The following is a 15,060-nucleotide window of genomic DNA, read 5'->3' as shown; positions in this document are numbered from 1 at the left end:
CACAGACCCGGAAAAGAAGAGCCAAGAGATCTCGAATTTGGTGGATGGCTTTTGGAGAGAGGGAGAAAAACAGGAAAGGACAAACTAAAGGAGGGAGGGAGAGCGCGTTCCAAGGGGGAAGGAGAGAGAGAGGAAGAGAGGAAAGGACAGACCGAGGGAGGGAGGGGTGGGGAGGGAGCAGGAAAGGAGCTGGGGAGGAAGAGAGGAAAGGACAGATGGAGGGAGGGAGAGGGGGAGGGAGAAACTGCCCAGGAAACCTAGGAAGACTCCTCAGAGGAGGTGCTACGTGAAGTGAATCTGGGACAGGGAGTAAGGTTAGCTAGGTGTAGAAGGCAGGGGAAGGGCATTCCAGGCCAAGCACTGTGAGGGCCTGAAAGGGCCCGGAGTATTTGTGGATGATGAACTATTTGGCCTGAACCATGCTTGGTGTGTAGGGGAGAGGTGTGAACATGAGGCTTAGTGCCAGCATCTCCACAAGCGTGATCTTTGACCTGCTCCAGTAGGGTGATTACCAAGGGCCAGAGATCCTGTGTGGCCCTTGCTCCCTCCATCTGTCCAGACATGCGGCCCTTGCCAGAAGGCATGTCAGCTGGGCCAGAGTCCCACTATAGACTCAGGGGCACAGGTGGCTCTCCACGTGGCAAGTGAGACACCATCAGTAGACACGATGGTCCAGCTCACATCTGGAGCTTTCCTCTGCATTTCCTCTTAGGGCAGCTTCATTAATTACATGGCTTTGATGAATCCATATCTCAGCCCAGAGCGCACTCCCAAATTCCAGTCTACAGTCCTAATTGCCTTCTGGCCATCTCCGCCTGGATGTCCCACTGGCTTCTCCAACTAAATTTGTCCAAAATTGACCTTATCAGTCAACAAATATTTGCAGAATTGAATTGAATTTTCCTGCCAAACTTCTCAAAAGAGTTATCTCCTCAAAATTATCATTATTTGTAGACAACATGATTGTGTACCTAAAACACCCAAGGGAATCAACTGAGAAAATCTTTGGAATTAATAAGAGTTCAGAAACCCAGTTGGATGTGAGATGAATATATAAAAATCAATAGGTTTTTCTGTATACCTGTAAAAAAAACAGCTAGAAAAATAAAATAATGGGGGAAAAGGTTATTCACTAGAGCAAGAAAAAGTGCATAAAATGTCTGGGAACAACCTTAACAAGATGTGACTGGGACCTCATATAAAGAATAGTACAAATCTTTATTGGAAAGATGAGCTGGTATTTACTGATTATGTATCATATATTAGATACTATCTAAGCATTTAGTAATTTAGTAGGTATTATCACATTAAACTATGTAGTCATCTTTGAAGTAGGTGTTAATTTTAAAGATGTCAAAACTAAGGTTTAAATGGTTTACATAAAGCTCCCATCAAGTATTAAGTGGCAAAATGGAAATTTGCATGCAAGATTTTTGCTTCCTAAACTTATGCTTTTAACCTTTGCCTAAGCTACCTTCCCAGGAAACTCTAAATACACGGAAAAATGAAGTTGGAAGGTGTCATCTGAATGTTATAAAAAGATTAATTCATTTCACCCATCCGTTCATCCCCACAGTGGGTACTGAATGTCTACAATGGGCAAGGACTGATAAGGTGGTAGAGATAAAAATATGCATAGTTTTTAAGAGAGTCTGCTGATGTAGAAGCCACATGAGTGTGTCATCATGTCACCACCGGTGAAGGCAAGGATATTCACAGTGGACGGCTAGCAAGTAGAGGAGAGGGTTCCAAGATGGCTGCTTGCAGGAAGGAAGGAGTCTCAAAGTAACTGTAGTCAGCTGGGTGAAGAAACCAGAGTGCAAGCATCCCAAGCACAGAGAGTTGGGTGGGCAATTAATATTTATGAATTCATTCATCCAACCAGCAACTCTTCTGGGAGCATCTGCTCTGTGCCAGTATGGGTCTGGGAGCTGGAGATAGAGCAGAGAACAAAACAGCAACTCTGCTCTCATGAAGATGGCATTCTAATGGGAAGGGGCAGAAAATAAACAGAAAGATCTATGGCAGTGGGTGCTAAATGATTTGGAGAAAAATAAAGCAGGAAGCTAGAGCACCTGGTCTGAAAGCAGGGAGGCCTGGATTTTAGATAGGGTGGGCTCTGAGGAGGTGATATTTGACTCCAGAGCTCAAGGAAGTGAGGTAGTGGGTCACATGGCTCTTGAGGGAAGAGGTGTCTGGATGGAAGTGTCCCAAGTTGGGCATGTAATGGGATTAAGGAATGGCCTGGAGGCTGCATGGCTGACTGTGGGAATAAGGAAACAAGAGACAGGAGAGGAAATCAAGCAGAGGGGTATCCATTCTGGGAGGGCTATGAAGGGCCAGGACTTGTGTTTTTATGCTGAGGAAGATGAGAAGCCAGCCCATCTTCAGTAGAGTGGTCTTTCTAAAAGTATGACCAAGAAAGAGACAAGTCAATGTCACTGCTTAAAAAACTGAACATTTTAGTCTACAAGAAAAATCAAAACAATGCAAAAAGCACACAGCCATGTAGACAATGACATTTGCAACAAATATGACAAAGGAGTAAAATCAGATTCTATGAAGAGTTATTACAAGTTGGTAAGAAAATAAGAAAATTGTAGGAACCTATGGAAGACTTAAGTACATATAATTTAGGAACCTGTGTATGTCAAACATCATAAAATTAAAAGGCCAAAACAGTGACAAATGTGTTTGTAGGTACCTGTGAGGCCTAAAGGACGAAAATATGTAAGTCAAGAAGGAAAAATAAACACCGCATTGGAAAATTTAGCCAAAGATTTCATCAGGTGGTTCCCAAAGGGAGGATTTAAAATTTTCAGGGAAAGTTGAAAAAATTGTTGAATCCAAGTTACAAAGAGATGTTAAATAAAACAAGATAGCTTTTAAAAAAAATTTTTTGGGGGGGGTACCTGTCAAGTAGGAAAAATCTTTTCAATAAGAGAACACACAATGTGAGTGAAGATGGCTTGAGATAGACATTCATAGGCATGGCTGTTGAGAATGGGTATGTTTTCTAGAAAGTATTTGGAAGATCCAGAGCCAGAGTGTCACAAAGGCTCATACCATTTGACTCAGTATGTTGCACTCTTGGAAGTCTATCATTAGAAAATCATCCAAAAAAAAAAAATGTATGAACAATACCACAAAGCATTTAATTCTCCAGGATTGTTCTTGAGCCTGAAATGGGTCTTAGCCATGTCCGGTAGCTGCACTGACTAGAGAGAAGTATGGGTAAATGAAGGTAGCCCATCCTGTGAACAGAGAAAGATATGCAGGTTGCCCTGGGATCAAAGTGCATAGCAGCATTCCCATCTACAGGGCAGTATACTAGTCATTGGAAGCGAGGAACAAAGAATACGAAAAAACTCATTTAAAAAGATACAAGCACCCCTGTGTTCACTGCAGTGTTACTTACAATAGCTGAGACATGGAAGCAGCTCAAATGTCCATGGGTAGATGAATGGATAAAGGCAATATGGTGGATATAAGCATGAACTATTACTCAGCCATGAAAAAGGATGACAGCTTGCCATTTGCAACAACCTGGATGGAACTTGAATCTATGATGCTAAGTGAGATAAGTCATTCAGAGAAAGAAAAATGCCATGTGATTTCACTTAGGTGGTATTTAAGAAATAAAACCAACAAAAAAGGGGAAAACCAAAAAGAGATTCTTAAAGGCAGAGAACAAAATGGTGGGATGGGGGAAATAGGTGAAGGGGATTAAGAGGACACTTGTCATGATGAGCACTGAGTAACATATAGAATTGTTGAATCACTAGAGCACACACCTGAAACAACTGAACTGTATGTTAACTCTACTGGAATTAAAGAATAATAACAATAAAAAAAAAAGAGGATGAAGAACAGGTAGCCCTTTTCTTGGAAGAAATTCAGCATCTTATAGGCATGAAAGGACATTTAGCCCCTTTGGCATGGATTCCCTCTCTATTAGCCTTTCAATCTGGAGTGGCTTCTCTCTGGGTTATAACTTCTTCAACTCACTAACAAACATTTGATTTCAGGGAGACTTCCCAATGAGTCAGGCTTCTAGCACTATCTATCTCCAACAGTGCCTGCCACAGAGATCAGCCAGCCTCCTATGGACAAGATCACCACCCCCAACCTTGAACCCAAAGCTGTATGTGGTTACAGTGTTAAGTGAACATTTGTTCTGGGACTCTGGCCATGGAAGAACATTTTCCACTGCACTGACCAGCATTCATTCTGTCACCAGAACTTACAAAGTATCCAGGTCTTCTTTAAAACAGAAAAAAAAAAAAATCCAGAAACAATTTAAATGTCTGACAGTGGGAGAATGTCTGTGTAAATTTTAGTTTAACCACAGACCGGAATATTGTGCATCCATTTAAAAGGCTTTTTGTAACAGATTCAATATCTTGGGGGAGAAGCTCGTGTTATAATGTTTACTGAATTCTTGCAAAAGAAAACAGAGAAATGATCTGTGTGGCCATGAGCAGGGGAGTGGTTGAACACATTGAGATACATCCATGCTGTGGAATATTACAACTTTATATAAAAAATAAGTCAGATATGTATTTCCTGACCTAGAAGGTGTCCCTGATGTACTGTTAAGTGAGAAAGCACATTGCAGAGAAATGAGCTAATGTAGGATCTCATTTTTAAACAAAATAATAAAAATTCTCCCAGAATGTGTCCATTTGCTTGCATGAGAGTGGAGAAGGTTGGCAAGGGACACATAGCTGCCTGGTCACTTTGGATTGGATGGAAGGGAGAGAGATAGGAGATCGTTTTTTTTAAAATATGTCTTTGTGTTGTATCTATGCATATATACGTATATCAGAAAAGCACCTTGCCTTTGTAATTTAAGACAAGAATAATTTACTGAAGAAGGAGCACACACATTTGTATATACAGTATTAGTTCCACAGTGTGAAATGCATCTGGAAAAATATAGAAAAAAAAAAAGAAAATATAAATAGCAGTTGCCTCTGGAAGGAAAGTGCAGTTATAATGTTTCCTCTTTTATATCCTTTCCTGTATTTTCCAAATCCAATGAGCAAAATGGATAAATTATCATTTAAAATATACTGCCTTCCACCAGTCCATCTTGCCTTTACTTAACTGTGATTGAGCCTCTGTCCGCCTTGCCTCCTGCCACCTGCCTTTGCTGAAATTCATGTATCCATTCAGCACATGCTTATTGAATTCTTTGCATTGGGGATGCAGCAGGATCCAGGACAAATCTCCCACTCTCAACATTCTACTTCCAGAGAGACCATTGAGACATCAAACCAAATGACCTCACCCCAGACCCTCATCTTAGCCTGTCTGTGGTGCTCAACAGGTTGAGTCAAGTTCTCCTGCATGGAAATGCCCTCTGGTTTTCTTCCTGCCATTCTGCCTGCCTCTCTGCCCTCTCTGCCCCCTACTCCATCACCTTTCTTGTCCACATGCATGGAAAGTGTTCCCAGGGGCTCTGTTGGGAGCCCCTTCACTTCTTTTTCTGTAAAAGTCTGTTTATATCCAGATTCTGAATCAGAAATGGCAGATCTGTGCCTTTCTGAGCCAAGGCAGCTGGCTGGTAAATGTTGGTATTGTTGGTTGTCCAGTGTATGGATGATAGTGGCCTTTACAGTGTGGCCCCCATGGGCTCTGCACTTCAGATGCACTTGTGTATCCCTTGGTGCCCACATTGGAGTGTTTGCTTATGTCCGGTCTAAGATCTGGGCCCCATGGCCCATCACCGGGTCTAAACTAGGGGAATGAATGAATGAACAAATGAATGAATGAATGACATAATACAGTGACATCAACAGGCAGATTTTAAAAACAAGTAGATCTGCTGCCTGTGTCGATGAGGGGAAGTTTAGGGAAGTGAATTATGGGGCTCCTTTGAAGATTTATTACATTATTGTGACTAAATATTTTTCTGTTTTCTGGGCCACTTATGTCTTCTTTTGTAAACTAAGTTGTTCAAGACCCTGTGTGATTTTTCAGTTATAGTGCTTGTTGTTTTCTATTGATTTGCCAGGTTCTTTGTATATTAAGGCAATTACTTTTGTGCCTAACATTTTTGTATCCTTTTCTCTTCTGTTTCTATTTTTGACATATACATACTTCTTGCACAAAACTATCAGGCTTGTAGTATTTTCCAGTTTTTCTGCTCAGAAAAATAGATCAGATAATAATATTTGTTTATATATTTTTTCTAATAATTTTTTGGACTTGATTTTCTTTTAACATCTAACTCTTTTCTCCATCTGGAATTTATTTTAGTAGATGGTATGAGTTGAGGAGGTAGCAGTTCTTTTCCCAGTTAATTTGGTGACCATGCAGAAATGTTTATATCTTTTCTCATTGATTATTTTAATGTTGCCTTGTATGTATTTCAGTTTTTTTGTGTGTTAATATTGTTCCCACAATACTAGTTCATGTTCTGCCAGTCTTCTCTTAGACCACCATTCCGCTGTTTTCATCAGCATCATTTGGTGATTCTGGTTAGTATCTTGCGGAAGGAGGATCCTGCATTTACTACCTTTTCAAAAAATATGCATTGTCTGTGACCATCTATTTTTCTACTTAAACTTAGGTATCGTTTTACCAAATTTAAAACAGGTCATTGGGCTTTTGATCAGAATTGCATTTAGCTTACAAATTAACTTTTCAAAAGGTTAATGTTCTAAATTAACCTTTCAGTAGTTCGTCTTTCTGCTCAAGATGACGTTACGTCTCTTCAATTATTCAGTTTTTAAAAATTGCTCTCTAAAAGGCATTTTCATACAGTGCCTACTCATTTTTTACTGAAGTCATTTCTATGTCTTGCATGCATTTTGTAGTTATCATAAAGAAGAACTTTTTTCTATATTTTTAACCGTTACTGGCATATGGAAATGGTAAATGGTATTGATTTTGTAAACTTATTTTGCATTTGGCTACTTTACAGAGGTTTTTTTTTTTTTTTTTTGTTATCAGTACTAACAGCTTTATAATTTATTTCTTTGGGTTTTGGGTATATTAAAATATCATTTGCAAATCACTTTTTTTTTTTTTTTGGTGAGTGTTTATGTGAGTGTGTAACATGAGTTAGCTCTTCCAATAAGTCAGGAACCCTCACAGGTGACAGTAACATTTCTGTCTCATTCCTGATCTTAATCAGGTGTTTCACTGTAACTATGATGTTGGTTATTGTTCTAAAATGGATGCTGTATCATGGTAAGGAAATCTTTTCCCTAATTGCAAAAGCTTATTTTAATCAGGGTTAGCCGTCTAATTTTACTAAATGCGCATTTAGCATTTATTCAGAAGACTTTAACTTTTTTTCTCATTTAATGGGATACTTTGTGTTAAGAGAGTTCTCAATGGTAAAGTCATTTCAGAGATTAACTGTCCTTTGTCAGTTAATCCCTAAATGGGCTTTAAAAAATTTAGTGTTGAGTCCACTTGTCAGCATCAGAGTTAAGGAGGGAGGTGTGCGACGTGACTGCTCACGTGTGAATCCCTTTTGTGAATAGCAGTGTGGTTTGGGCTCCATTCCTTAATTTCTCTTTGCCTTAGTTTTTTGTCTGTAAGTAGACATGATATTGATAGTATCCATCTTGAAGGGCTGTTGGTGAGGTTTAAACAACTCAGTCTACACAAAGTTCTTGGAAGAGTGTCAAAAACACTCACTAAATACAAGCCATATATTAATTATTAGAAATTTATTAGAAATTATTAGAAATTTGCCGTGTGCCTGATACTGAGTTTGGGGTGTGGATTCAGAGATAGGAAAACTCACATACAGTCTCTCTTCTCATGGAGCTTACAGTGTGACAAGAAGATCCTTATGAAATAATGACATGGAAGCATAGAAATTTGCTTCTATGATAAATGCTATCAAGAAGAGGTTATGGTGTCATGAGAACCTATAATAGGGGTGTTGAGCTAGTCAGGGAGAGACACTGGACTGAGATCTGAAAGATAGATATGCCCAGAAGGGTAGGGAAGAGTTTTTTAGGAAAAGAGAAAAACATATGCAAAGGTCCTGTGGTTGTGCAAGGAAGATAGTGTGGCTCATACAAAAGTTGAGAGGGTGGCGTTTGACTGGAATACTAGCAGACACTGGGTTTGAGAGGTCAGTAAGGGTCAGACCATGCAGAGACCCTCCCTGGCTTACAAGTGATTTCCTTCCTTACTGAAAAGCAATGAAGAGTCATGGAAGGTTTGATGTAGGTTGTGGGGAGGGGAGTAATCTAATCAGATTTCTGTTTTAAAAAGATAGCCTTGGCTGCAGTGTTGGCAAGGACCAGAGTAAAGGTGGTTGACCAGTTAGGAGGTTATTATGGCAGTCCAAGAGAGACTGGTGTGGACGGGGAGGTGGGGAGTAGAGATAGAGACAGGATGGTAGATTGCTTGGGAAGTTGTGATGGAGAGGAAGATGTCAGAGGAGAGGGAGGGAGGGGGACATCACAAGCCTGAGCATCCCGGAGGAGATGTTGGGGCTGGAGCTCAGAGGGAAGTACAGCCTGCACTGTGAAGTTGTGGGTTGTCAGTGGGCAAATGGGGAAGTCCTCCAGTCTAGACAGAGAGGAGGAGAGGCCCCAACATGGAACCTGGAAAGGGGCCAGAGGAAGAACAGAGGGTGTAAAGAAGGAGAAAGCAGTGGTGTAGGAGAGAGCTTCAGACCACACTGCTCTAAGTGGGGTCCCCAAGAAGCAGTATCATTGCATCACCAGGGGTCCAGTGAAGAGGAACAGCTTTTGGCCCCAGCAGGATGCTGTCCATCGGAAGGTCAGAGTTCACCAGGCACCCAGAGTGCATGCATGGTGAAGTCCGAGATACTCTGGCCTGACAGGAGTGTTTCCAGAAGGAGGGTGTGTGTGAGCAACAGTCTTAGAGGCAGCAGAGACAGAGGTCCGTTAAAGGGAAGACTGAAAAATAGCCACTCGACCCATCAGTGACCATAGCCACCTGCTTGGGTGGATCAGTAGGGCCCGAAGGCAGAAGTGACAGGTCTAGAGAGTGAGTGGGAAGTAAGGAAATGGAGACAGAAAGTATGGCCAGATTGTGTTTTCTAGAAATTTGGCAGTGAAAGGGAAGAGAGAGACAAGAGTTGAAAGCGTGCATTGGGAATTATTTTCTTGGTTATGGAGTGGATGGGAAGAATGGGAAGGCTCCGGTGGAGAGGAAATGATTGACATGTGTAGTGTGTGCAGGAGAGAGACAGGGGTCAGGTTCTTGTTGGGGGGGGGGGGGGGTTTGATTCCAAGGGTAGGTGGGATGATGGAGCCGGGGTGGTTCCTCTGTTGGGAGAAGGAGGACGGGTGCAGGAATGGGACGAGGGGCACCGGACCAAGGGATTCCCCCTTGTGGCTTTGTTTTCTCTGCCAGGTGGGAGGAGAGACAGGAAGCTTGGAGGAGGGGCCTGCAGAGTCAGGAGAGCCTGGAAGTGGAGATGGTTGCAAATCATCATTCTGGCATATGACGTTCTAGACAGGAAGCCTGTGTTCTGCCCCGTCTGGTGACTTTTAGTTCCAATTCTTTGAGCCTCACTTTCTTACTGCACACTTGTTCTGAGGCTCGAGTCCAATGATGCACATTTTGTCTTCTGCACAGTGCATGACACAAGCAAACCTAGGCTCCCTCTGTCACCCATCCTTCTCTCCCTCTGTGCCCAGCCAGGGACAGCCAAGGAAACCCATCGGAAAGCGGGTGAACATTGTTCCCATTTCTCTGGAAGCTTCTAGGAATTCTTCTGGCCACACTGACCTCCTCCCTTTCTCTCTCCCAGGTCAAAACTGCACGTTCCAACTGCAAGGTCCCAACGGGACAGTTGAGAGCCCAGGGTTTCCGTATGGCTACCCCAATTACGCCAACTGCACGTGGACCATCACCGCAGAGGACCAGCACAGGATCCAACTCGTGTTCCAGTCCTTTGCCCTGGAAGAGGACTTTGATGTCCTGTCGGTGTTTGATGGCCCGCCCCAGCCAGAGAACCTGCGAACCAGGTACTGTCCGCCCTCCTCCCCACAGCCGACAGCGGGGTCCCGAGCCAAGCCTGCTTACCAACAAAGCCCTCTGTTCCTATGGGTTCTGCCCTCAGTTCCTCTGCTTTCTTTTTTTGTTTGTTTGTTTTTGTTTTTAAGATTTATTTATTTATTTGACACAGAGAGAGAGATCACAAATAGGCAGAGAGGCAGGCAGAGAGAGAGAGGGAAGCAGGCTCCCTGCTGAGCAGAGAGCCCGACTCGGGGCTCAATCCCAGGACCCTGAGATCATGACCTGAGCTGAAGGTAGAGGCTTACCTTTGAGTAAGGTAGAGGCTTACCTTTGAGTACATTGAGCCACCCAGGCGCCCTAGTTCCTCTGCTTTCTTTACATTTCCAAATTCCTTTCTCCAGCTTAGAAGTGCCCAGTAGGTAGGACTGATGGATAGTGTACTTGGGAAGATGAGATAGAAGACACAAAGTGTTAGAGAGAAAACCAAGTCTTTCTATTAAGACAGATTTTGTATGGATTTGTGTGTATGTGTATGTAACTATTGGTGTGGATTCTTGGCACGCATGGAGATCTTTTTCCTCCCCCTGGACCCAGCAGATACGTGTTGAAGGCTAATAGCGATCATGGCTTACATCCCGTACTTGAAAACTATCAATACTCTGTTGGAATTTGCCTTGCATTTACACGGGCTTGACTGGCAGTGTAGAATCAAGAGTTTGGGGACAGGGGCGCCTGGGGGGCACAGTTGGTTAAGGTCTGACTCTTGATTTCAGCTCAGGTCAGGATCTCGGGTTCGTGAGACTGAGCCCTGCATCCGACTCAGTGCTGAGTGCAGAGTCTGCTTGTGATTCTCCCTCTCCCTCTACCCCTCCACCAACCCCCTCAAAAAGGAGTTTGGGGCAAAGTTCCCACTCTCAAACCCCAGCCTGGTCACTGGAAGAGAAGACTCTGGAGAGGGCTTTCCTGTCCTGCTGAGCTGTCTTCCAAGGGAGAGAGAGAGATCCCTTCTAAGACGGAGACAGGCAGGGAGGCTCCTGCCTGCGCAGACGGCCAAACGTGTCTGGGACAGAGGTCAGGCCCCAGAGTTCTTGCTCTCCAGCTTTTGTTGACCTGGTGCATGACTGTGCTCCCTGGCCAACGGCGTCCTGGTTCTGCCAGTCAGGCTTTGGGCTCCCCAGGGAGCCAAAGGGTTAGTGGCTTCCCAGCCAAGCCCCGGGGAGCTCGGGGTACTAATGAGCAGAACAGTAATGAGCCATTCCCTGGCAAGTGCTTTAACTCTCGAGGCTTTGTTCAAGATGCTCCGTGCCCTTAGCTTGTGAGCTTCTGGAGCAGGGTCACAAGCAGCATTTATAGGTCAGCACCAGCTGTCTCCTCTCCCGCTCCCTGCCCTCTCAGGGAGAGGTGAAGGCAGAGGTGAAGCTGCCAAGCCTGCTACGGGGTAGGGGCACCTGGGGCCCCTCTGACTAATAGCTCCTCCTGGACAAGGCTGGGCTTATCCATCCCTCCTGGACAGTCAGTGGGTTTGGCGCACGGTAGGTCTTCAGTGACACTTGGCGGGGGGACAGGGACTGCAGTCCTCGTCACTTGTTCACTGCGCCACTAAGTCACGAGCACCCCTTACGTTCTAGACACTGGCCTGGGTGCAGGGGACGTGGCAGCAAGCACAACACAGCCACTGTCCTCACAGGGGCTACCTGCTCATGGGGGTGGCGGGCGTGGATGTGAATATGTGAGCTGAGCGTTCAAGGGCATCGGAGCTTGAGATAATATGGGACTGGGGCTGGAGAGGCTGGATGAGGTCTCAAGGGAGCAAATCCTCACCACTGGGTGCTGAGCTCGGGCGACACCAACCATGGGCCCCTGCGTAGACTTTTGATGGACGCTGAATGAAGCTGAAAGATGGAAAGGCTAATGGGGTGCTTCGCTCGGGTGTGGACAGCTGGAGGCTGCCTTGGGTTCTGTGTCCTGGAGCTGTTCCAACTTTCTTGCTTTAAGGGCCTCACAGACGTGGTCAGACCTCTGCTTTCTGATGCTTGGTTTGCTCACTGTGAGAGTGAAATCCAGAACACCCATTGGAGTAGGGGGACTGGTCTGGCCTGGAAGGGTGGGGAGGCGGTCCTGGGAGGGAAGGCCCTGGATGTGTTTCTGGCCCCAGCGCAGCCCACGCTGGCCAGCCAGCGTGTGTGTGGAAGAGGGCCCCGGGGTTTGTGGCTTCACTAGGTCCCTGCTTGGGTTCTCCCTTTCTGGGATCTTCCCAGTCTGTTCATTTCCTTTCATTTCAGTAGCCAAGGGCCTACAGGCTTGGCAGAGGGGAAAGAGGGCTGTGCCTCTTGGGGTCCCTGCAGCCAGAGGAACTCCTAGCTTGGAGGGCCGTGGGTGGGGAGATGACCCCAGAGGGCAGCCCAGATAGTAGGAAGGAGTGGGATATGCATGAGTTCCTTGAAGGTTGTGGAATGGAGCTCCTTCCGAGAGTAGAGGGGACGGACAGCAAGTGTGTGTTTGGTGGGGACTCCTGGGTCCTTGTGAATGGTTTTCATGTTTTTACATGGTTATTAGTCTCTTCTGGTTTTCTTCTTACTCATGAATCAGTTTCTACATGTATGTTTGTCCAGAAACATCTGTTTGTCATCTGTTTTATGGAGATGGTCAAGGGTCTCAGGCTAGAGTCATACACAGTTTCCCCACCTCTCTGGGATCTGGGAGCAAACTTTCTGTCTGGCGTTTGCTCCCACTTGTTTGTGTTTTGTTTCTTTTTACTCAATTAGTCTTGTCACAAGTTTGCGTGTTTTATTGGTCTTTTTAGCATTCTACCTGTAGGGGTATCAATTTTATTCTTTCTCTATTATCTAACTGATTCATTTCTGCTTTTATCTTTATTCATCCTTTTCTCTCTCTTACCTTGGGCCAATGTTGCTCTTTTGCTGATTTCATGAATTGAATTAGTTTCATTATTTCTTGTTTGGAAACAAAAACCTTAAGAGACATTTTCCCCCAAGTGTAACTTTGACTGTATCCCATAAATTTTGATGGATAGTCATTATTTTAGGAAGACTCTCTAATTGTGGTTTTGTGCCTTCCTAGACTCTAGGGTTGTTTTTTTTTTTTTTTCTCAGATTTTCCAGTTATTTTTTTTATATTTAAAACATTATTATCTAGTTGTATTGCATTATGATCAGATCATGATTTCTACTTTGGAGAATTGGCTGACTTTTCCCCCCACAGTATAAGATTGCTTTTTTGTAAGTGTTCTATAAGCATTTGAAAGAAATAATTTTTGTGAAAAAATTTGTGTTATTAACATTATGCAGTTTTTCTAATTTCTTACCACCTGATGAGGTTTGTCAAGGATAAGCGGTGCATTGTTTTCACATTTGCACTCTTGTTCTTGTCAATTTATCCTTTTATTTCTAAGTTTTTACTTTATATATTTTGGTGCTGTACTCTTCAGCACGTAAGTATGCTTAAACATTAGATATTAAGAGTGAATTTTATGTATTTTTTCAATACAAAAGTTATCTTTAGTCCTCCAGGTTTTTTTTTTTTTTTTGGTCTTAAATTCTACTTTGATGCTAATATAATAACCACCTTCGTTTCTTTGGGGTTTGTATCTATTGGGTCCCCTTCTTTCCCAATTGGTCTGTTTTTAATATCTCTGCTATTGTTTTAGTTATGTCTCTTAGGACATCATATCATTGGACCTTTTTTTTTAAGAATTAAAAATATTATTTATTTGAGAAGGAGAGAGAGAGATACAAGAGAGAACACAAGCCACGGGGTGGGGGAAGAAGGAGAGAAATAAGAGACTCCCCGCTGAGCAGAGAGCCAACACGGGGCTCTATCCCAGGACCTTGGGATCATGACCTGAGCCAAGGGCAGGCACTTAAGGACCTAAGCCACCCAGATGCCCCTGGATTTTTATTTTTAAACCTTCACTGGGAGTCTGTTCCTTAATAGGAAAGCTTAATCTACTCAATTTTTTGGTGACAACATATATGTTTGTTCCAGTGTAATACTTAATGCTTTCTGTTCTTAAGTTTCCTTATTCTTATTTACTATTATTTCCTTTTCTCTACTTTCTTTGCCTTTTCTGTGATTTTGGTTCTACTAGTGGTTAAGTTACTTCGTGAGAACACATTTTTTAAAAAGATTTTATTTATTTATTTGACACAGAGAGCACACAAGCAGGGGGAGCAGCAGGCAGAGGGAGAGGGAGAAGCAGACTCCCCACTGAGCAGGGAGCCTGACACGAGGCTGGATCCCAAGACTGTGGGATGACCTGAGCCGAAGGCAGATGCTTAACAGACCGAGCCACCCAGGCGCCCCCAAAAAACATTTTAAGGTGTATTTCTCTGTCAACATTTTGTCTGGCTAGGCTTTTTCTTAACTGGGTCATACCGGCATTGCACCTTGTAGAAATTCCTTAGTGTTAGTAGCATATAGGTGTCTTTCTCTTTTTCCTAGTTCCCAGAGCAAATGTTTATACTGACTCTTTTTAATACACCTCCGATTATTTCCATGAGAACTTACGGGCTCAGGTGGTAGGGGAGTATAACATGTTGGCCTGGCTATCCATCTTCAACTGGAAGTTTCTCTTAGGAATTTTTATTCTTTTGATGCTATTGTGAATAGAATTGATTTTTATTTTATTTTTGGATTATTCACTGCTAATATATAGAAGTACAGTTGGTTTTTGTGCATGAGGTCTTATGTCCCATGACCTTGCAGAACTTGTTATGAACAATCCTAATTTTTTTTTTTTTAAATCTGTGAATACATGCTTTTGTTTTTCCCTTCCAATCTAGGCATCTTTTAGGGTTTTTTTGTTTGTTTGGTTGAGATTTTTTTTTTTTTTTTGCCTAACTGTACTGGATATGATCTCTAGTGTAGTCTAGAATAGAAGTGGTAAAGCTGGACATCCTTAATTTGCTCCGGACCTGAAAACATTTAGTCTTTCGCTATTAAGTGTGATGCTAGCTATAGAGGACGGCTAGAGGCGCTTCGGAGGAAGGTTTTAAGCAGAGGATTTTGGCATAGCCTGGCTGCAGTGGGGAGAAGGCACTGGGTTGGGGGCTGGACTGGTGACCGCCAGGCCAA

At 43.4% G+C, this 15,060-nt stretch overlaps 1 protein-coding gene across 1 annotated transcript in view; it reads left to right on the top strand.

Moving 5' to 3' along the window:
• CSMD2 (CUB and Sushi multiple domains 2) overlaps window positions 1-15,060 on the top strand; it is a 611,427-nt gene that overhangs the window by 49,901 nt on the left and 546,466 nt on the right. Inside the window, exon 2 of the mRNA XM_059377195.1 lies at window positions 9,758-9,974. Coding sequence (XP_059233178.1) covers window positions 9,758-9,974 — 217 coding nt within the window. The remainder of the gene's footprint in view (window positions 1-9,757; window positions 9,975-15,060) is intronic.

The sequence above is a fragment of the Mustela nigripes genome, chromosome 14 (genome assembly GCF_022355385.1).
Source record: "Mustela nigripes isolate SB6536 chromosome 14, MUSNIG.SB6536, whole genome shotgun sequence".
NCBI classification, from domain to species: Eukaryota; Metazoa; Chordata; class Mammalia; order Carnivora; family Mustelidae; genus Mustela; species Mustela nigripes.
Note: the sequence above shows the minus strand (reverse complement) of the source record. Positions and strands in the feature narration are given on the sequence as shown.